At 42.5% G+C, this 23,910-nt stretch overlaps 1 protein-coding gene across 4 annotated transcripts in view; it reads right to left on the reverse strand.

The window, feature by feature from the left end:
• LOC111870337 (receptor-type guanylate cyclase Gyc76C) overlaps window positions 1–23,910 on the reverse strand; it is a 240,603-nt gene that overhangs the window by 50,703 nt on the left and 165,990 nt on the right. For all 4 annotated transcript variants that reach the window (XM_033753787.1, XM_033753786.1, XM_033753784.1 and 1 more), the window contains exons 10-12: window positions 16,313–16,512; window positions 10,789–10,968; window positions 4,633–4,737 (exon numbers count right to left, since the gene is read on the reverse strand). In XM_033753787.1, the coding sequence (XP_033609678.1) occupies window positions 4,633–4,737; window positions 10,789–10,968; window positions 16,313–16,512 (485 nt within the window). The remainder of the gene's footprint in view (window positions 1–4,632; window positions 4,738–10,788; window positions 10,969–16,312; window positions 16,513–23,910) is intronic.

The raw sequence follows: 23,910 nt of genomic DNA on the forward strand, positions 1-23,910 counted from the left end.
ACTTTGTTCCGTGCTAGGGCCGTTCGGAATAATCGTGAAGATTTATGAGCCAACCGACTGGCCTCATGCTTGGGCGCTGGTGGTGGAAAGGGAAGTGCTTTACAATTCTGAATATGCAGGAGGGGGGCAAGGCCATAATTATTCGACTGTTCCAGGAGAGCTGAACTGGATCCTGATCTGAATATATCATCTGAACATAAATTCATGATAATTAAATGAAGATAACATGTCAGGTGGTCCATATTTGACGGCATTTCATCAACTGAGGAATACATTTCGTCAGCATTGCGTATAATTGAATTGAGCGGAGTCCTTAACAGAAACACTGTCGCCCAAACATTCAAGAAAATATTCACACTCACGGAAACCATAAGACAGTAGCTGGTTGAGGCACTATGCTACAAGCCGGAAGGTCGGGGGTTCGAGTCCAGATGTGATGGGCTTATATCAATTTACCTAATCCTTCCAGCCGCACTATGGCCTCTAACAGCAGTACCATGAGTCTTCATGTAGGGTAAAAGGGCGGCCGGCGCGTAAGGCTGACAGTCTTACCGCCATCAGTGAGTCGACTGTCTAGAGAAAATGTGGGAGCCTCGACGTTTCACAAAACTATGGACCTTCATGGCCTGTTGCAGGGATAGCTTTCAAGTTTTCCAGGCCTATAAATTAATTTCTAACTATAACCCTCCCCCAAATTGAAACTAGTTCCAATCTTTTCCTCAACATAATTTCGATTTGTTAATATTCAGAAATATTTAAAATTTTAGAATCTTTCGATGGATTTAATAGATAAATTTATATTGCGGTGTACAGACTCGTTTCTAGGCAACGACCGCGAAACAAACAACACAACAACCGTTGCTAGACAGCAGATGCTCAACAAGCAACAACTGAACTACAGCAGCAGAGGAACCGTTGGAAAAGGAAACAGCTGAGTCCGTGCAAAGGGTTATGTATCGAGGACGCAAGTCGAACTTCTGTCTTCTCATGTGGAGGCGGGATCAAATACCTCCACCGTAGGCCTGCGAGTCATAAGTGGCGACGGAAAGGGAACCCAGTGCCTGGGGTTACAACTGGGACACCTTGATCGTGTGGGATATTAATACGGGGACATGCTCCTCCGGTTTGTGGGAGTCTCAAGTCTGAGACAGTAAACTATGTTCATGAGTCCCGCGGTACTCGGACCTGAGAATGACTGCACTGGCGAGGCCTAGCAGCAATTGTAAAAGACAGACCCATTCTATCGTCAGAGAAGCTGTTATATAAGGACTATAACCGCCAGCGTTCAGTTGCAAAATAAAAATTCTGGTCGTGGGTCTCAAGGGGCTTGTCTCCAAAACGAACTAGTTGGCGGTAAACCGCCAATCGTAAAGTAACTCTGGCTCTGACGCTGACTGAACTATAGTCTAGGATCCTATATTTTCTACGCATCCGACTCAGAGATTGCGGTGTATGAGTGACTAAACACGGAGTTTGGACTGGTAATTGGGTTTATTGAACACTTACTGCTCCTAACTACAAGGAATTATGGCGCTATCGCTATTTCACACACTACAATTCACTACAGCAAGCATTAAGTCTTCTGAGTCTGCTGTATCTTCACCGGTTGTCGCCTGGTAACTATCTCCAAAGCCGTAGCTTCCTCAGCTTCCGTGTTCACGCCCTTGCTTGCTGGCGACTATCTCACAACTAACTCCCAGGCAGGCGGCATTCTCACACCAACCTCCTACTCTTCTGATTGACTGAACTCTCAAGTCAAACACAGAGTCAGAGTAACTTTACGATTAGCGGTTTACCTCAAATAAATTAGTCTTTGCACCAAGCCACTTGAAGATCATAACCAGAGATATCCCCTCGGCACGGACCGAGTAGAAAACACGTCTCCTCCTTGCTGTAGTTCAATTGTTCCCTTGAGAACATATTTGTTTGCGAAGCCGTTTCTCATTAAAGACTGTCGTATATTTCCTTATTCCGCGGTCGTTGCCTAGCAACGGGTCTATATACTATAATACTGTCACGTGTTTCAGTGACTAAGGCGCGGGTTTGGATTGGTGAATCGATTTATTGGATCTTCACCAGTCGTAACTACAATTAGTTCTTACACTCTGAAGATTACTAAACTATAGCACATGTAACGTCACACTTCTAATTTTTCTTCTGGCCACACTACCGTTCCCTTGGAACTTCGGAACCCAAGTGAAGCCAATTCACATCCCCGTATTCTTTCATATCCTCTCGGCACGGACCACGCACAGAAAGCACAGCCGCTATACTGTTGCATGGCGCAGACCACAGGAAATAAGTCATGTGATAACTATCTTGCCAGACCACTAGCGTGCTGACTGTTGCCTAGCAACGAGCTGTAAACATTCGTCCTGTCGCGTGACCTTAAGCGAGAAGGTGTTTACTGTGCCGTTGCTAGCTATACATGTTGTGATACGATAGCCTAACGTGAGCTCTGGTAGCGAGATTCGGACATGTCCTTATTTCCTCTGTGATTACTTCCAGAAACACAAAGATACTGATATAATCTGTTGAAACTGAGCTGCTGTAGAGTGTTGAAATACTCCTTTCGCCTTCGTACCCCTCTTACTCATACTCATGCACTCGCGCACATACGAGTACATGAACATTCATATATAGTTTCGCAGTATGATGGTTTATGTTACATGATTTATTTACGGAGAAAGTGCTTCAGACTGAAGCTTTATGATTCGCCGTGCATACGCGGCAACTTCTGCGACATGGCTGTGACGCGTCGTGTCTAAATGTAGTACGTATTGAGGCGTTGCAAGTTTCCTGGAATGCCTTCTAGCGCTCTGAACTTATAAAGTAGAGGCAGCTGATGAATACGCACAGTTCGGTAACATAAACACCGCAAAACAAGTACAACTTCATAACAACGCTGAATGGGAAACGGATGGACACTTTTCTCGTGAAAACGAAATGTAAATGACGTTAACTGAAGAAAGCAGTCTTCTGGGATTTGGCACCGTGTATATGTGGTGTTAACCGACGTTTCGGAGGAACGTATCGCCTCCATCTTCAGGGTAGAAGAAAAAATATAAGAAATCTGCAAGCGNAAATCTTACATACGACGTTAACTGACCTAGCGTTTCTGCCTGGTACTCTGATACTAACAAGCAGATAGGCCGTGCCACAGCTCAGGCGGTTAGTCGCCGGCTTCCCACAGCGGCGACCCAGGTTCGAGCTCAGGTCAGTTAATGTGGGATTTGTTATGGACAAAGAGGCACTGGGGAAGGTTTTCTTAGAGTACTTCGGTTTCCGCTGCCAATTCTCAGTCTACCAAATACTCCATACTCATATATCATCCTGGGCTGGTACAGTAGACCAACTAGTGGCAGACGTACCAAGTGGACTACAAAGAAGGGGATGAACTTGTTCCTATAAATACTGACCGAAATCAAAGTCGTCTCAATTTTAATTTTCAATTTTAAGTTAATTATAACTGTATGGATTATGATTTCTAACGCGTCTGAAGAGCACTATCTACTGGGATATTGAGTCATGTAGACCACTGAAAGTCAACCTACTTTTCTGAGTATCGCCTCAAACCGATGTAAGAATCCCAATTATGGCAATGTTACTCATGGAAACGTTCGACGGCGCGAGAAGTTACAGATCAATTTTTCATCCTGAAAATGGAGACAATATGTTTCTCAGAAACATCTGTTGGCTTTCAACGGATTACAGGGCATTATATTCTAGAAGATAAAAATTTCATGACTACCGCTGTGAGAACCTCGAATTCTAAAGATATCTGTTCTAATATAAAACGCTGGAGCAAATGTTTGTAAAGATTTTCCATATTGCACACTAGCAGCAAGGAATGCCCCGTCGGCACAGCGATTGAGGCTGCGTGTTAAACGGGCGCGGAATCAGGGTTCGATTCCTGGTAGTTGTAAAATAATTTTCTCTTCCATGGCATCTAAATCGAATCTGGAGCACGCCCAACCTCTTATAAAAAGGACACCCGGCGCTCTTTCCCCGGGGATATAGCGGCAGTAGCCTCAAGCTGACCACCCACCTCCCTATAGTGTCGAATTCAAGAATGGAGGAGCTATATCTCCACTCAACCATATGTCTTCTTGGCGGGGTGTTTAAGTAATTAAGTGTAGGAACAACTTTGTTTTTATCTTCAAGTATACAAATGTCTTATCTTACAGCGTAGCAAAAATAATTGAAGGACCAGAAATTTTAATCCGCGATTAATAATCTATGTGCTACAGATCTCCCGACGATGTTCTCCCTGTTCTTAACTAATTAAGCACTACGCCATGAAAGTATATGGAGGAGTGGATGTATAGATCCATATTTCCTTGACCTCGGCATTAGCTGGAAGTGAGTGGTCAACTTCACACTCCGGCCGCTTTATTCCAGGAGAAAAGCTCCCGGTACCCATTGGATAAGAAGTTGGGTGGACCCAGAGCTGGTATGGACGACGTGGAGAAGAGAAACTTAGTGACAGTACCGGGACTCGAACCCCGACCCCCTCAGACGTCCAGCCTGTAACCAGTCGCTATACCAACTGCGTTATCCCGGGTCCTTCATTTTCCACGGTACTTATGAGAAATTTGTGCGCATGAGCACAACAATAATCGTGGGTCTCACCTTGAGGCTGCCCCTGGGGCAGTACTCTGTTACAACACAGATGTTTGGTGGGTCGGTGCAGGCTCCTATGAAGGCGTTCAGGTTGTCGTGGCGCAAATCTCTCATCTGTAAATAAGTCACAATAAGAATAAATCTTTTTATCATATGACACGAGCCTAAACCATCCATATCCAACCCCCACAACTATCTCCCCGAGATCAATCTTAATGTTACCATTTCATCTTTTCCTTTGTCTCCCAATGGCACCATTTCGTGCGATTCCGAGACCCTCGTAAAATATCGTACCCTAATAGTTAATAATATTGTCACGCGTACGAAGTGACTATTGACGGGGTTTAGATTGGTAATCGGATTTATTGAAAACTTGTAGAACTAACTACAAATAACCACGACAGTCTCTCTGAGTTACACAATCCAAAGATCATGTTAACTACAACACACATAAAGTATTCTCAGCCTTCACTAGCCGTTGCTTGGTAGCGGCTTCCAACGATGCACGTTCCCTTTCCTCTGGTTTCCCGAACTGACCTCTATCGTTGTGCACGTGCCTGTTGCGGCCATCACGTAAAGACTACTGAGCCACTGAGTAGCAAAGACTTGTTTACAGAGCCGTTCCCTAGCAAAGTTTGTCTGTGCTGGCTTCACAATTCGTGATTTCGCAGACAAGTCACAATACTAACAGCACCATCAGTTACAGCAAACTAGCGTCACACCTGTTCAGAATTCAACGACAAGTCTCATTCCTTAATCGTATATAATATTTCTTCCTATTAGCTTTCTCTGCTTTCTCCCATATTCCTTCTCAGTCTTACTGTAATCAAACGGTAAGTCAGTCCCGACGTTTAAAGCTGTCTCCCTCTAATAACACACTCAAATAGTCGATCGTAAATCGTTTCCTATTTAGTATAAATTTCGCTTCACATATCCACATCAAAATATCAACAGTAATGCAGGAACAGCCTCCCTCAGGACTACCGCCTTATCGTGGGGAGGAGGTCTGCGCGCCTCAGTGACCCGGGGAGATATGCTGGCGGGAGAGCACGTTCCTAGTAGGGCCACCGATGCCAGAAAAATCAAAGTTCAGGGGCCTGACGAATTGTAGTTAATACTCATCCACTGTCTCTGTTAGAGGGTTTTTAATGACGTCATCAGTTGCTCAGAGTATACAACTTCGAACAGTAGAATGGTTGTGATGTGAAAAATATATGGAAGGAATCCATCGTGCCTTAATTGAGTTATACTCCTGGCATTTGCCTTGGAGGTACTCAGGAAAGCAGAACTCATGATATTCGGTGTCCCTGTCGAGGCTCGAAACAAAGGCGACCCGAAAGCAACTGGGGTTAACTTGAACTTACTTGCTCAGGATTACCAACACTACCGCTTTAATAATATTATCACGTATCCTGGTGACGAGACAAGTAACTACTGAGTTTCAGATTAGATTAATCGATTTATCGGATATTCACCAGGCGGAACTACAATTGGTTGTAAAACTTCGTTAGCTACGAACAATAATAACCCTCTAAAGGTTACTGTAACTGCACCACATAAACTAAGACTTCACTTCTGACTTCTGTTTGTTTTCAGTCTTCTGTTGGTCAGTTCTCTCCCTAAGGTAGGTTCTGGTCGAACCATATGCAGATCACCACCTTCAGCAGTAGCTTTATCGCGTTCTTCTCTGTTACTGTGCTTAGGGGGTTCGTTGCCGTGTGAACGGGAACGTTTCTGTAAGCGGTGCCTAGGAATCGACATGATTATGTATGCAATGCATTGCTTCTTCAGTCGTTTTCGTTGCTGTGGAAATGTGTTCCAACAGTTCGCCGTCCAGTAGCGGCGCCTTCCGTGTTGCCATGGAAACGTGCTCAGCGTAGCCCCGCCCAGCATATGGGAAGAATGCAGCTTTCAGGCGTCATGTTACAAAACAAGTATTATTATGATACTAAGTAACTAACTAACCAACTAACTGACTCCACAGAGCTGAGACCTTCTTGAGAAGCCGCCAGTCGCGTAGCTATTCAAGTAATTCCCAATTTTTTATGGAACCCCAAGGTTTATTAACGTGCTGAAAACAGCCCTCCACTGGTCCCTATCCTGAACCAGATCAATCCAGTCCATACTACCGCATCCTATTTTAGATCCATTTTAATATTATCCACCCACGTACGTCTTGGTGGCTTTCCCACCAATATCCTATACGCATTCCTCTTCTCTCCACTTTCGTGTTACATGCCCTGTCCATCTCATCCTCATTCATTTAATCATTCTAATTATACATTGCGAAAAGTACAACATTAATAATAATAGGGCCAGAGACTACGAAGATAGGGAAGAATAAGAAAAGAGTAAGTAATAAAGATCAAGAGAAGACAAAGAAGAATGCGGAGGAGAGAGAGAGGAGGACGACAAAAAAGCAGAAACATGTAATACTTTATGCGTATCTCTGAGATCACATTCCTTGCTTTGGTATGAACGGAATGTAATAACATTACAGCGCTATGGACAAGCTCAAGCAGCCTCCGGTAAATCCTCTGGGGGGAGGGAGACAGACGGGAGCAGTTGCTACGGCTAATTGGGAGGACGATTAGTGGAAATATTTGTAACTCAGCGCGGGTTTAATTAATAAAACCTTCAATATATATGAAGAGTGATGTAACGGCGAAATAAAGATCTCTGAAATAACGCGATTGCTGGTAGCCATAACAACGAAATCTAGAGCCTTAACATATTGCACGGAAGTTATTCTGTGGGTGACCCAGAAGCTAGCAGGCTTATCCTGTCTATTTTATGAATATTTAAAATATTTTGATGTGGATAAGTGAAGTGTACCTTACGAAGGAGGCGGTTTAAAACTGATTATTTGCGCTAAACGGCGTTAAAATTTGACCTCGATGTATCAATCGATAATATTTAAAGTGGAAAGGAATATGAAAACTTATATATCAAATGATGGGGCTTACGTTGAATTTCCGAAAGATGTTACGTTGTATTTTTATATCTGCAGCTAATGTAGACTTTCTGACAATACCTCGGGCTTCATATCATACTGAACAATGACGTGGGAGTAGAGGGGCGTGGCCTAATTTAATGCACCAACCAAACATTTGCCTGGAGGTACGGAGCAGAGCCGTGAGAGAGTTCAGTCGGATTTGCTATTGTCCCAGCTGAGACACGAACTGGAACCTTCCCGATTAGGACTAAGAATCGTGGCCGATTGAGCCGACTTGATCAGTGGGGATTCTTAAAATATGCTAAACTGGAAGGATTCATTCGTTTATTTGAGGTTTTACTAATACGCCTTGCTGTACCCTGCCTTGCTATATTGTCGTGATCTTAGTGACAATAGAAGACTTGGGCTGATGATCGAATTTATTGCACACTTATATTCGTACAACTCGTAAAAACAAGTAAGACTTATGTTCTCATTGTTCTAAACACTTCACAAATCGCTATAGGAAAAAGTAGGTCTTCTCAGTCTGTTACAGTAATCACTAGCTGTTGCTTGGTGGCGGCTTCAACGGCGGACGTTCCCCTCTGGGTTCTCGAAGCTACCAGCTTCTAATAGCAACAGCTCGCAGCAACTGAACCCCAGCCCTTATCTAACGAACTGTTTTCCTTTTATTGCTAGTGGGGTGGGACTAAGTCCCTTGCAAAGTCAGAGTCAGAGTCAGAGTCAGATCAGAGTAACTTTACGACTGGCTGTTACCGCCAACCAGTTCGTCTTGGCGTCAGGCCCCTTGAAGACCACGACCAGAGATTCTTTCTTACCAACTGAATTCTTGCGGTAATAACCCTTATAGAGTATCCTCTCTGAAGATAAGATTGGTTGTCTCTACACTTGGCTTTTCGTCAAGTGTATATTTCGCACACATATCTTGTTATTGAAAATTCTTCCTTTTGCACTATACACAGGTCCTCCGTCAGTACAGGCTTTGCAGAACAGATCATACCTAACATACATATCTTATGCTACAACGGCAGCTTAATCATTTGAACGGTCGTAAGCTTGACCATAGCCAAGTTTAAGTGTCCTATATTTTTAACGAAGGCACTATTAACTAGTCCTGCTTATAATATCTCGGCACGGATCGCATGGAAAACACCGTTCCTTTGTTGCTGTCATTGTTAGTTTCGTGTCTGTTTGGTTTCCGACGTGATCGGTACTCAGCCATTGTATAGCAACGGCCGTTGTTTGCATGGCCATTATTAAGCAACGGCTCTTATATAATTTCTTATTTCGAGGTCGTTACCTAGCAACGGGACTTACTTACTTACTCATGGAGCTGAGCCTTTCTGGAGGAGCCGCCAATTCTGCAGCTACTGAAGAATTTCTCATCATTTTATGGGACCCGAAGGTTCATTACCGTGTTCACAAGAGCCCTCCACTGGTCCCAATCCTGAACCACATCTATCCAATCCTTACCATCCCATCCTATCCCTCTAAGATCCATTCTAATATTGTCCACCGACCTACGCCTTGTTTTTCCTTGCGGTCTCTTTCCTTCTGGCTTTCCCACCAATATCCTATGCGCATTCCTCGTCTCCCCCATTTGTGCTACATGACCTGCTCACCTCGTCTTCAAAATAATTTACAACTCTAAATCCATTATCATTACTAATGTCATGCAAACTCTCATTCCCAATTGTTGGTTTGAAAATGTCTTCCCTCCCTACTTTGGCATTGAAATCTCCTAACAAAATTTTCATAGGGTACTTCGGGAATTTACCAAATACAGGTTCTAGTTCTTCATGGAGTCTATCCTTTATTGTCATCAGTCTTATCTTCTGTTGGGGCGTGAGCATTCATAATAATGATATCACACCAGCGATTTTTTAGTATTATATATGATATCCTATCACCAACGAACTCCACCCTATTAACTGCTGATACGGTTCTCTTATGTACGAAAAAAAACCTGTACCTAATTCATGATTTTCATTTCCTTCTCCATAGAGGAATGTATAGTCTCCTGCTGGTGCGATGCCACCTCCAACCCATCTAACCTCCTGTACTCCCGCTAAATCTAACTTATATTTTAAGATTTCTTCTGCCACTGCCCTGAACGAACCTGCCCTATACAAACTTCGTACATTCGAAGTACCGAATCTCATATCCATTTTCATTAGCTTAAGTCGTTTATCCAAGGAATCAGTCCAGGTCCGAGGCTTTGTGTCCATTTTCGTAACAAAATGATTTTCTTTAGGGTGAGGAGTTGTTAGCCCCACGCCCAACCACAAGCTGGAGGGCCATCCCTTGTCGGCTGTCCGCGACTGCTTATTCAATATATTCGCAGCTACCCTCCATACCTGGAGGACGTCTCCTCCATCCGCAACCTGAGGACGCGCCATGCCGTTGTAACAGGGACTACATGTGACAATATTATCAAATATTATCATTAGTATTTAATTTATTACTGTAAGGGCGAAACAATCGAAGGAAGTCTTTTCACTTGGACTGCAGCATATGACCTTTGCTTAGCAGTCGTACAAGTAATTATTCTAACTTAGCATTAAGTATATTTCCTGAAAAATAAGGCGCGACGTCACATGTGAGCTGCCTCTTTTTGACAAATCTTGCAATTACCATACAGATCGATTTATGCATTAGATCGCTTTATGCATTAGATCGCAGTTGTTTTTCTAGGAACGAAATCGAGGTGAATGTCTCATCAATAAGTCAAATAATGAAGAATATGGCCTTCTGGTTTGTAGCGTCGTGCAGTTCGGAAATATCCAAACGTTTCGGAGGAACATATTCCCTCCATTTTCAGAGTTGAAATGAGGGGAAGGAAGAAACGAACAGGAAACAGGCTGTAGCAGAGCTCTTTTTCTTGTTGATTTCTGGCTTGACTTGGCTTAGTCTTAAAAGATGCAGATGAGCGTTTTTATGTTCCTCCGAAACGGTAGAATTTTTGCGAACTTTACGGCGCTACAAGTCAGGAAACCACACTGTTCACAGACACCGCTATCAGAACCTCAAGTCCAGCAAACCCGTACGTTGCCATAGCAAGGAAACAGGAGTGACAAAAGTCAGGATAGGAAAAGTAAACCCAATGTATGGAACAACAATGAAACAATCGTAGAGTACGAATATGGGGGAATACCAAAATTGCAAGAACGATAAGATTGCAAAACTGGGCGGGAGGAACTGAAACTCACCATCTTGAGTTCCTTTTTCATATCCCTGGTGATGTCCACAGATTTCTTCCCCACTTTCTTTATGGCGAAGATGCGGCCCTTGTAGATACCAATCTGTGTGTAGATAGTGGAATAGCGGAAGTCGGCATCCGGGTTCGAACTCAGGGACACTTGACTCGTCCGTATCAGCGGTTGTATTGCCTGAAATTGGAAGCATAAGAAGACATTAGTCCAACTAACTAACTAACTAACTAACTAACTAACTAACTAACTAACTTTATTGAGCTGAGACCTTCTAGAGAAGCCGCTAGTTGTGCAGCTACTCAAGAATTTCCCAACAATCTATTAAATCCAAAAGTTTACTACTGTGTTCACAAGAGCCCTCCCATGATCCCTGTCCTGTTCTAGAACAATCCAGTCCATACCACCTCATCCTATTTCTCTAAGATCCATTTTAATATTATCCATCCACCTATATCTTGGTCTTCCTAGTGGTCTCTTTCCTTCTGGTTTTCCCACCAATATTCTGTATGCATTCATCTTCTCTCCATTCGTGCTACATGTCCTGCCTATCTCATCTACCTTTACTTGATCATTTCAATTATACTTGACCAAGAGTACAAGTTATGAAGCTCCTCATTATGTAGTTTCCTCCAACCTCCCGTCACTTCATCCCTTTTTGGTCCAAATATTCTCCTCAGCACCCTGTTTCCAAACACCCTCAGTTTATGTTCCTCTCCCAATGTCGGAGACCAAGTTTAACACACATATAGAACCACAGGCAGAATTATATATCTGTATATTCTAGTTTCTACGTTTTATAGACGGCGGACGAGAAGACAAAGGGCACTGAACTGAATGGCAGCAAGCATTGCCCGAATTCAGACTGAGTCTGCCAATTAAATTCAGCCAATCTTATGGACAGAGAGTTGGACTGACGGACACACAGAACAGTTACCGCGCTGTCATATGAAAGCATTTCTTTACAGTTCCTCGTCCAAAGAGAAATTGTCCGTGTGCTTAATTAATAAGCGCTGTGGGATGAAAACATAGGGGGAGTGGAGGTATAGATCCACTATTCTTGATCTCGCCACTAGATTGAGGTGAGTGAACAGTTTACACCACGGTCACTTTGCCACAGGAGTAATCACCCCATTATCCACTGGACAGGATGTTGGGTAATCCCCGATGTAACATAAAATATCCCAGAAATTTCGGTTGCAAAAATTGGGCCGAAGATTTCTTTGTAAAATTTTATGAGATATTTTGTATCCTCTGTACTGGAGCCTATACATACAGATTATATCTATTTTTGGAGCCAGGATAGTTCAATCGGTACAACGATGAGTTACGGGCTGGACGAATGAAAATCACTGTTCAATTCCCGGCTGAGGCGAGAGATTTTTTCTTCTTCATAGCGTATCTACCGGCAATGGGACCCATCCAGCCTTCTATTAAAATGTTTGCCGGGGGAATTTTTCTTAGGGGGAAAAACGGTCGGGGCTTGAAACTGACCAATCACCTTCATTTAGTACCTAGATTAAGAAGACACGGATCTATACCTCCACTCACCCGCTTGCCTTAAGAATGTTTAATTAAGCACACGGACAACTTTACTTTTTACTTCACTTTGACATATACGTATTTGAAAAGTTTCTTGGCATCACGACCAACAACTACAAAGACCCTAAAGCAGGACTCACAACAAAGCATCCAGCAGCAAGCTACGGGCGGTACGCATATCAAATGGCCCCAAAATTCATAAGAAAAACATCGAACAAATTTTCAGTTTGTGAATGTGTCTTTGAATGAAGTGGAGAAATGTGAGAACACGACAGGAGAGGTTGGACACCTGCGGGCATGCTCAATTTAAATCAATTTTCAGAAATGTCCTGCTTTAAGTAACCACAGATATTACAGCCGTAGAGGTGTGGATACATCTCTATAACTTGCACACAATCAGTTGTCCTCCAACTGCTTGTTCAAGCAGGTTCGCTGGCTAGAGCTGCAGAAACATCAAGCAACGAGAAACAAGACTCGCTACGCGAAGAGGCCAATAACTTCTTTACAAATTACGTGTACATTTTCAGGACATTTATAATTGTGATATCACGGCCGTTCCTGCATTTTTCATTAATATAACCTCCGTGCATAAGAGCGATGCATGTCTGTAGTTCTGTGTTGCGTGTTGCTATTTGCTCTGACTTGAATCTTGCCTGACACCAGGGCCCGCTACTCCATTCAGTTCGGAACGATTTTTAACTGTATCTCATCACACAAATAATTTCATTTGTTCGACCTTAATATTACTCTCACATCTTCTATTCGATCAATCCAAATGCCAGGTTACAGTTACAGGAGATAGTCCTCAATAATACTGTTACATATACACTCACTGCTAGGCAACGTGTTGGTAAACACACCCCGCGACGACAGATCCTTGATAAACAGTCTGTTGTTAGGTCACGCAACAATAGAGGAAGTTGTGTTTTCCATGTCAGCCGTGATGTCATAACAGTGGAGAGTGATCACATGATATGTGTTTTTGTAGATCCGACTGATGCGTCAATAGGCTGGCTGGATAGCGATCACGTGATATGTGTTTACTATAGGTCCATGTCCGTTCCTGTGTTACATAAGTAAAGCTGTTACAAGTTACGAACAATAGTGGCAGAAGCACGCGAACAAGCAGGTAAGGAATTAGCCACGGAAAATTATTTTATTTATGTGTAATATATGGAGTGTGTGATTCAGTGAGACTGTTATAGTTCCCGTGAAAACGAATACAGATATACTGAAGGGATTAGTGTGGGAGTCATTGTACATTGTATAAAGCAGTAATAGTGTTATAGTTCATTGTATTTACGACCTATAAGTGTTCAATAAATCCAGTTACCAATCCAAACCCGCGTCTTAGTCGCTGTAACACATGACAATATTCTTCAAACATTTCTTATCTTCTTAAATGTAGTTGCATGTCCAGCCAATCATAGTGTCTACATGTAACAATTCTTACAGCATAATGTGAACTGTGTGACGCACGAAACTCCTCATTAAGCATCATTCCGAATTTCTCGCTTAGGTCTGCCTCATTCTTCGTAGGTTTTTAAATTATCCTGAGCACATTGTGTTCAGAAATGTGTAACCTAATGACCTTTTCTCAAACTAGGATACCTCCTTTCACATCCAGTCCGCTTTTTCGATGGGAGGAATATGAGACGTAGAGTTCAGAAAAAGATTTCGAATTACAAATGTTCAATTTCATCAGCCATCAGACGCTAGTGTAACACAAGAGTACGTTGTATGTCATTTCTTATACAAGATTTCGTACAATTATGTTCCCCTTTTTTCCCCATGTCACAGTCCTGTATGTTGTTGAATGATGCGTCGAGGTAGCTGCCATCTGCCATCTGCCACGAATACACGCACAAATAGTCAATAGAAAATCGTCTCCATCATACAGAAAATTACGCTTCACATAACCACATCAAAATAATATCATTTCTCGCAGATTAGACACGATACACTGAATAAGTGACTGCTTTGTGATTGCCTACTGCATGTCTTACGTCGACGCTTGACAATTGTTATTATGCCAAGCCGAAATTGCATTATCTCAGACTTCTCATCTCACATAACTTTTATATATATTTTACATGTTTATGTTTTTCCTTTGTATGACATTACGTGGACAATTGAGTTTTCGTGGAAAGTTTAAGGCGGTCACATGTATGAATAAAATATACAAAAACTGATACCGTATTTACGCATGTATAGGCCGCGTGCGTGTATAGGCCGCAGCACAATTTTCAGACAGAAATTATAGAAAAAATAATTTTCTTGGAATATTATTTCAGGAGTAGAACACCCTGTATTACTAATTATGAATATAATTTTTTTTAAATGAAGTGTGATTTCGAATATAAGCCGCACCCCAGTTTTCCTCTTGAATTTTTGGCAAAAAATGTGCGGCCTATACATGCGTAAATACAGTACATTATTTGGATCTAATGCCCTCACGAAGGAGTCTATGACGACACTGTCTGTTTTTCGTAGGTTATTTAACAGGGCCAAGCAGAGTAACCGGGAGGACTAAGGCATGAACAGATTTTGCCCGCTCGAACGCTGGGATTGTGGGTTCGAATCCTACTCGAGGCATGGATGTCTGTGTTTGTGATGCCATATGTGTAGGTTGCGGCTTTTGCGACGGGTTGATCACTCATCCAAGGAGTCCTATCGGCTGTGTACAGATAAAGAAATTGAAAAAGCGGCCAGGGTTCACAAGGGCTGTGGAGCCATAGGCAGACAGACAGATACTTAACAGTTTCAACATCGAGACAATATGGCGTCCAATGTTAGGACGACAGATGAATGAACTGGAAAATATTCCGAAGACAGAGGCCGTGACCTACGCTAGGTACTATTATTGTGCCTCCCCCTTGTGACATGTTTATTATTGTGCAAGCGGGGGTGACGCACCCAAATTTCTTATTCTAATCCCGACACTGTCACTAATTTTGTCGTGTCATACAATTGTAAAATCCAGATTCTTATTAAAGCCCAGCCAATTGCAACCAGTTAGACATCTGTGGATAGTTCCTACCCCGTCCAGTGAACTAACTATTACGAATACCCCAATAAACACTCAACATGTGAAAACAAAAACAAATATAATCAAATCAACAAGTACATAAATACAATCATAACATTTACACTCCTTTAACTAAATTGTTTTAAACACACACAATACAAACCAAATTTCATATCCTAATCAGTGAAGCAGAAATTACATAGTAATAAATAATTAGTGGACCGAACACAGGCGAGTACAAGCTTACAAAAGGGGATGAAAATCTCCTTCCTACCACACGATTTCCAGAGTCGACTGCTCCGAACGACTCCTAAAGACAGAGAGCTAGCGGCTTCTCCTACCGCTTCCCCTAAAATTCAACATCATGAAAATTCTATTCACCCCAAATCATAAAATCGGCAAATTCATACTGGCCGGTAACCTGCCGTGCCAAAGCGAGGCTTGCCTCTGTGTCGTTCGCCCGATTTGTCATCATTCTCTACAAACTATACAACTGAAGCCGGACGCCTGAGGAATGTGCTACGTCTAAAGGTGGTTTCCGTCTGACCAAACTGTGGTTCACGTAACGTTTTTCAATTTACAAAACTTATAATAAATTTCTAATAAATTAAACCTAAGATCGCCCCCCCACCACCGTTAAATGAAATCCACGAAAGACCTCAGTCCGTACAACCGCTGCCAAGATCGCAATCCGAATACAAGTCTGAAACATGAAGACTAGATCAACCCGTTGGGTGACGCCGTTAAATCTGGTAGAAGTTTAATGATGTTTCGGAGGAATATATTGCCTTCATCTTCAGCAACCGGTACCTTACTTCTTGATTCGCTTGCATGGTTCATTGTTCCACCCTGAAAATGAAGGCAATACGTTCCTACTAATTTTCCGTGAACCTCTACGAGACTACACGGGGTCACTGTTCTGCCGAAGTAAAGCCAGAATCGTTTGGAGGTTACCCTGGTGATCTTGGTGCTGAGAGAGGCGTTGCTGTGCGGCTGCTGGTCCTCGTTAATCTGGATGTCCCTGTAGTCCACCTTCCAGAGCAGACTATCCAGCTCCTGTTCGTAACGCCAGTTGCGGTAAAGAACCAACAGTACCACGGCGAGGAACAGCATGAGCCCGCCCGCCACGCCGGCAGCTATCTCCCCCGTGTGCGCTACACCAAAAGCACAGACACTGATTAGCAATGTTGCACTGCAATGCAATGTGACGTGAAGCAAAGCGATGCAATGAAGAAAGCAGTCTTCTGGGATTTGGCACCGTGTATATGTGGTGTTAACCGACGTTTCGGAGGAACGTATCACCTGTCTGCTTTTACCGGTTCTCACGGTCTCTTCGCTTGCAGATTTCTTATATTTTTTCTTCTACCCTGAAGATGGAGGCCATACGTTCCTCCGAAACGTCGGTTAACACCACATACACACGGTGCCAAATCCCAGAAGACTGCTTTCTTCATAGTCACCGCCGTGAAAGCCTCAAATCTTACAAAGTGGTGCAATGTTATGTTATGTAATATGAAAAATAAATGGAAAATTTAGTGATATAAGCAGTGCTGATGGAAATAGAGCATGTACTCAATTGCGCACACCATATCCATTTTTCATATTTCAATCCGGATTATCCGACATTTGGATTAGATATAACTGGATTAGCGAATGTTTACTATACTACAAACAATACAACATAATTGAAAATAGGGTCATCAGGATAAGCGACATGTTCATGGGCACATTCGGATGGGTGACCGCACAGGGATTCCACCCTCCCGTATCAATCTGACAACTGGTATAGGGTATCTGCTGCGCATGCTCATTCATCATGTCGACCCTGATGATGCAGACGGAAGAGATTATCTGATACGCTGGATTTCAACTCAACATTCAAACGGCTGATCTCCCGAGAAGATGTTAGGGCGAGAATTTAACTGACTTGTCAAATAAATTAACTAAAGAACTAAGTAACCAATTGAATTCAACTCGCATATTCTGTGGGTGGTTTTATTATGCTGCTAATCTCTAGAAAACTTGGCGCTGAACGATGTATGAGCTGAAATATAGATTGGAATGATTTGAAATTGCGGTAAAAGACCGCCATTTTCAAGATAAAATGATCAAAATGACGAATAATTTGAGTTTTCCGGCCGAAATTCGGATCAAGGTCCTCCAGTCCCTTCTGTTCGCCATAACATGCCGAATAAGGAAACAAGTTATTAAATAGTTATACAGTCAAGTAATATGAAATTCGCCAAACAATTAACATGCTGAATCGTGAATGCCCTTTGCTGGGTAACAGTCATGGCTGGGTGACGTGAACACATTCATGCGGAAACGGTTACCATACGAGAATGAACGGTGTTGCCTACGCGGTCCGTGCCGAGGATTAATCTTGAAGACAATTTAGGCGATAAAGTAGTGGAAATTTTACAGACAGTTCTGTAAGGGAGGCTGGAAGATAGGACCTGAGTGCGTGAAAATAAACGATCTCCATTGTTAGAAGCCGTTGCCAAGAAACGTCTAGTGAAGGCATTGCGGGCTTGAGAAGACTTAGCTTATGGTGATTTGTAAGTGTGGACCAGCAATAGCGTTGTAATTCCTTGTAGTTCCGAGTCTTGTGTATAAGTGGTCAATAAATCAGACCACCAATCCCAACCAAGTCGGTGGTCAACCCCGAATCGTGACAATACTAACAGAGATGCTAAGTATCGAATCAACTGCAGCCAATCCTCAATAATTAAGATCAGAATAAATTGGTTGTCGTAATAGAGACGATCTTCTTGAGCGTCACGAAACCAGAACAGCGATCCCAAAATGAACTTCAGAGTACAGCAACACGTTCCACAAGAGAAAGCCGCTTAAAACTTATGGTGCCATAAATCCCTAAATAGTATATAAATTTGCGCGGCTCCTCTCCGGAACTTTGTTTGTCAGCAAAGAGTGCAGTTCTGCACACTGTTGCAGGTCCCTATCAGGCTGTACGTTGTCAGCAGTAACGTAAATGGCTTTACAGCCTCTCTATACCTACAGTAGGCTATAAAATGTTCCTGTACAGGCACGAAAAGTGCAGTTCTGTCCACTATTGCAGGTCCCTGTCGGGCTGTACGGTGTCAGAAGTAACGTAAACAGCTTCACAGCCTCTCTACACCTACAGTAAGCTATAAAATGTTTCTGTACAAGCACGAATAGCGCAGTTCTGCGCACTGTTGCAAGTCCCTCTAAGGCTGTAAGCATTTGGGTCTTGTTATAAACGGTTCGTTATGTTTATTCCATTTTAATCCAGACAGAATTACGTCGACAGATTAGAGCAAATCGTCACGAAAATATATCCAGTTTGAGCCGGTTTGTTTCTTGCGGATAGATATGTAGAGACAGACAGACAGACAGTACATGACGAAGATGTTGCCTTTTGCAATGTTTGTGAATGCGCCTGAAACTCGGGTTATATCATAGATGGTTAAATCCAGGGAGACCATAATAAATGTACATTATTTACGCTGAGACATGTCCTTCTAAAGAACAGACTACAAATTGGAGAATTATTCCATCAGCACCGAACAGGGCGCTCCAGTCAGGCTGATATCCACGCATACAAACGAGGTTAAAAGAAACCCATTAGCTGGTCACCTGCACACATTGGTACTTCATTTCAGCATATGACGTCACTTCAATAGCGCAGAAGCAGAATTCTGTACACTAATCATTTTGCCTCAAGTAAAAATATATATATACATGCATTCATATCGAATACAATTAATATTTTAATAATTGAGGATGTGTCACTGGAAAATAAGTCCAACAGAAAGAGTTTTGGCTCCAAATACATCAGTGTATCTATAGACAACCTTAGCAGCCGAAGCGAATCAAGCAGAAGGGTGAATTTTACTTCAAGACCCGACATTGAAAGCAGTAAAATCTGAGATAATCGGGGACCAACAGTTTCCAAAGAAAGTATACAACAATAATAATAATAATAATAATAATAATAATAATAATAATAATAATAATAATAACAACAACAACAACAATATAATGTATTTATGGTCGTAACCACTTCTGACAAAAAATGTCACGCATCCGGGCTTCCGCCTAATACTAACGGGTTCTGGGTTGGATGAATGGATTTATTGGCACGTCTTTACAATTAAAATCAATTATAACAGCTCACAATCAGTGACTGTCCCTTCCACTATGACGAATGACGAATGAGGAACCTCTCCCGAATAAGTTTTGCTGAGCCTTCTCACGTGTCCTCCCTCTACAACTTCGTGAGAACCGAATAGAGACCCCCACCTCGAACATTTTGTTGTCATTCTGTTATTACATATTTGTGTTTTGTCCGTTGCTATGAAAAGTGCCTAGCAACCTGCTACTAAGCAACGGACGTACTACTGTTGACTGCGTAACCTCGGAAATGTGTTCATCGAACCGTTGTTTAGCAACGGTCACATTCGTCACAATAATTATAATAATAACAATAATAGTAAATGTATTTACCCTTATATCTCAGCCGGTATAGCGACGGGGTACTGATTGAACAACCGGGATTCGACTCCCTGCAGGGGATTTTCTCTACATTACAGCTTTCAGACCTGTCCGGGTGCACACTAAGCCTCCTATACAATGAAAACCGGGGGATTTTTCATTGGGGGTTAAAGGAGCTAGGGCGTCAAGCCGACCACTCACCTCGAACTAATGCCAGGGCCAGGAACGGTGGAGCTACAACTCATTTCTCCCCTCACCTTTTCATGGCGCGGTGCTTAATTAATTGAGCAAAAAGAAAGCTTTATTTTCTATTTACGTGTTAACTTACAAATCTACAGCCCAATTAAAGAACAAGCATGAACAGAAAATAAAACAAAAAACGCACAAATATATAGAAAAAATGTACTACTACTACTACTACTACTAATAATAATAATGAATGTAGCTAAGTATATGACGAAGCACTTTATTTGTCGTCTGTTCTGCTACTCTGTCAGTACCTAAACGTCATAGCGTCGGATGGTACGTTGAAGGATGAAAGATGAATTGAAAAGGATTACGAAAGAAATGAACGTGGCCTAATTGGGATACTATACTGGCATTTGCATGGAGGGACTGAGTAAAACCAAAAATGTTCTCAGTCGTGAGAGGCTGCTTACCGGCCAAAATTCGAACCGAACACTTCCAGAATACAAGTTTAACTCTTCACCCCATACGCTAGCCTTCTCTGTCATATACGTTAAACAATAGCAATAATAAAAAATATTTGGAGACAAAATATAAAACGAGTATGGAAGAGAGAAAATGCCAATAATAAACGGCAAAATCATTGTTATGGAAGTAAAGAAAGTAAAAAGGAGGAGGAGCACACTTAACACGAGTACGCTGCCCCCCAACGTTTCTGTGTCTGTATATAGGGCAGCGCAGGGTGGAAGTGCGACTTTCAGAACAGCCCTTACGTCTCGAGGCCATGTAACAGCAGTACACCTGTCTCGTATCTGCCAAGAGATCAACCGGTATCAGAGCAACGGTCGTCATGGCAACGGCTTCATATCCATGCCTTAACTGATCTCTTCAGAGCAGACAGAAGAATCTGATACTCTGTACAGCCGTAAATGGGGAGGAACTGGGGCCAGCAATGTGCGGCCTGGCCCGGCTCACTACGCTGGAGTAGCTTGGTGCTGTGGGTTGCGGCGAGGCAGGGGCAATTTTCGCCTAATTATACCAGTCTCTAAAGGAAAGTATAAAGACGTAGGAAGCACCCTGCTTGCTGTTCATTCCTGCTGGTTGCCTGCTTAACTTACTATTTCACCCTGAAGATGGAAACAGTTAAGTTCATCCAAAATGTTGTGCTCTTACCCGATTACACGGCCCCACTTTCCAGGAGACACTACCGTGACAACATCAGATTGAGAGACCAAGTACACCCCAAACATTAAGCGGGAGTGCCAACTGCCTGATTGAGATGTCCCATGTTCTAGAGATACCAGCTTGAAATCTCGGTATGGTTATCGACTACGTTAACTGAGGTTTACAAAAACTTTCCCGAATCTCTCTAGCCAAAACACGGGACAAGAGAATTAAATAATCCAGAGTCAGAGTCAATAAAAATTACTTTACACTCTACGACTGGCGGTTTACCGTCAATCAGTTCGTCTTGGCGTCAAGTCCCTTCAGAGTCACGGCCAGACATATTTTCCGACTGAGCCATTGCGGCAATAGTCCTTATGTAACATCCTCTCTGACAAGAAGATGGATTGATCTCTTGTAAATATATCTAGCCTTCCGTCAAGTGTGCGTATCGCACATGTGGCATGTTACTGAGAATTCTTCCTTTTGCATTATATACAAGTCCTATATAAGTAGAGGCTTTTCAGATCAGATCATGCCTATCTTACATATCTTATGGTAAAAAGGCAGCTTAGTCACATGAACTGTCGTACGCTTCAGCATCACGGTTCTTCCCGTATTCATGATGTAGCATAAAGAACTCGCTGTTAAGTAATGACTCTGTAATCAACGCCAGTTGCTAGGCAACAGATTCGCAACACGCGCCAATGGACTGGCTGAGAGGTGTTTTCAGCGCAGTCCGCTCCGAGAACTGCGAAAGCAACAATGGATACATCAACAGACGAACGGTGTTTTCTGTGCTGTCCGGCATAGATGTTATGAGCATGACAATTACTGAGATTTAGTGAGAGCAATGCAGTTGAATACAGTGGAGTGAGGCGAGTTGATTGATGAGTTAGAGAACTGCAGTTCAGTCGCAGTGAGTTGTTACTAATAGAAGCTGGTAGCTGAGGCATGGGAGTATTTTGGAACACAGGATAAGAGGAAAGTCTGCTGTTTGAAGCCGTTACCAGAGAATGACGGGTGAAAACACAGCAGACTGAGAAGATTTAGTGTGTGTTGTAGTGAATTGTGGAATGTGTGAATTAGAGATAGCAATGTAGTTACTTGTAGTTACGACCTGTAAGTAGTCCATAAATACAATTACTAATCCAACCACCGTCTATAGTCACTCAGACATTTGAAAATAACAACACATCTATATCTCATTCCGTGTTCACTTTTGCAGTTACGTAATTAAACAGTCTAACCATACAGCAATTTCGAGGAATGTAAGGCCACCACAAATCTTGACTTTGTGGATTGTAGTTCTTTTCTCAGCACTTCTAATTAAAATTCGAGATTACTTTTTCGTGTGCATAGCTCAGCTGGTTAGTCACTAGCTTTGATAGCAGGTTATGTGGGACGGCAGCGCTGAAGATCATTTCACAAAACCAGTTCCAAAATTGTTTCGAAGATTGAACTAGATGCTGACATAGGTGCATAGCTTCCCAAGGGGAGTACTTTCAAGGCGAGCACAGTGATATTCAGCAATGATGTATGTAGCACTTCAACCTCGACGAGTTCGCGAACTTTATTGTTACAACACGTGTGCCAGACGGGTTCTGCTCGTTTTCAGAATTCAGTATACGTTTGTTATGAAAATGAACGAAAGGTTACTTTCTATTTCACTACCATAAGATCAAGAAAGAGAAACTGATAGCAAGGTGACGTGGGAAACCGAAGGACCCAGACAGATGGAAAAAAATGAAAATACTAGGTTCTTCTGTATAACTAACTTCATGGAGAAGAGTTCTTCTTGAGAAGGTGCCAGTTGTGCAGATACTCAAGAACTTACCAACATTTTACGGAACCCGAAGGACCAGTAACGCGTTCACAAGGGCCATTCACTGGTCCCTATCATGAGTCAGAGCAATCCAGTCCATGCTACATCAACCCATTATTCTAAAATCAATTTTAATATTATACTGTCATCTACGTCTAGGATTTCCAAGTGGTCTCTATCCTTCTGGGTTTTCCACCCAAATCCTATATTCCTTCAGTTTCACCCCATGTGTGCTACATGCTCTGCACATCTCATTTTCCTTGACTTGCCTCTGTATAACGAGGAACCATTTTGCAGCTCACCTTACGTCGCTGTCAGTATCGTTGACTATACGGTGTCGAATTTTACGATGAAATGGTAAGGAAGCAATATTTGGCTGATGAAGTACTATCCTATGACTTGCCTGGAGTGACTGAGGAAAACTGCAAAACAACTCATTCAGGACAGCCGTAGACCTGGCAAGAACCGAACCGGGCACCACCCGAAGAGAAGACCAGAACGATATCATCATACTAACCTGCTCCGTAACTTTAGTATTGTGATCTAAGTATAGGATGGGTATGTAGCACGAATACAGAATTACTGATGTGCGAGCAGAATTTTTCTAGAGAAATCTCTTGGGAGAAGGTTACCCGGAGGATGGAGATGGGATAATATCATTGTCACGTGATTGAGTGACAACAGACGGGTTTTGGATTGATAATCGGATTTACTGAACTCTTATAGATCCATGGCTGAAAGCGATTTTAGCCATTGCATTAATTCACTGAAACTACAGTTCACTACAGCACACACACTAGCTATCTCAAGCACTTCCGTATTTGGTCGGGCTTCATCTGCGACTTTCGAACGTCCATGGGAGAATTTTTCGACCCAGTTGTTAACCGCTTTGCGCGAAAAA

The sequence above is a fragment of the Cryptotermes secundus genome, unplaced genomic scaffold, assembly GCF_002891405.2.
Source record: "Cryptotermes secundus unplaced genomic scaffold, Csec_1.0 scaffold391, whole genome shotgun sequence".
NCBI lineage: Eukaryota > Metazoa > Arthropoda > Insecta > Blattodea > Kalotermitidae > Cryptotermes > Cryptotermes secundus.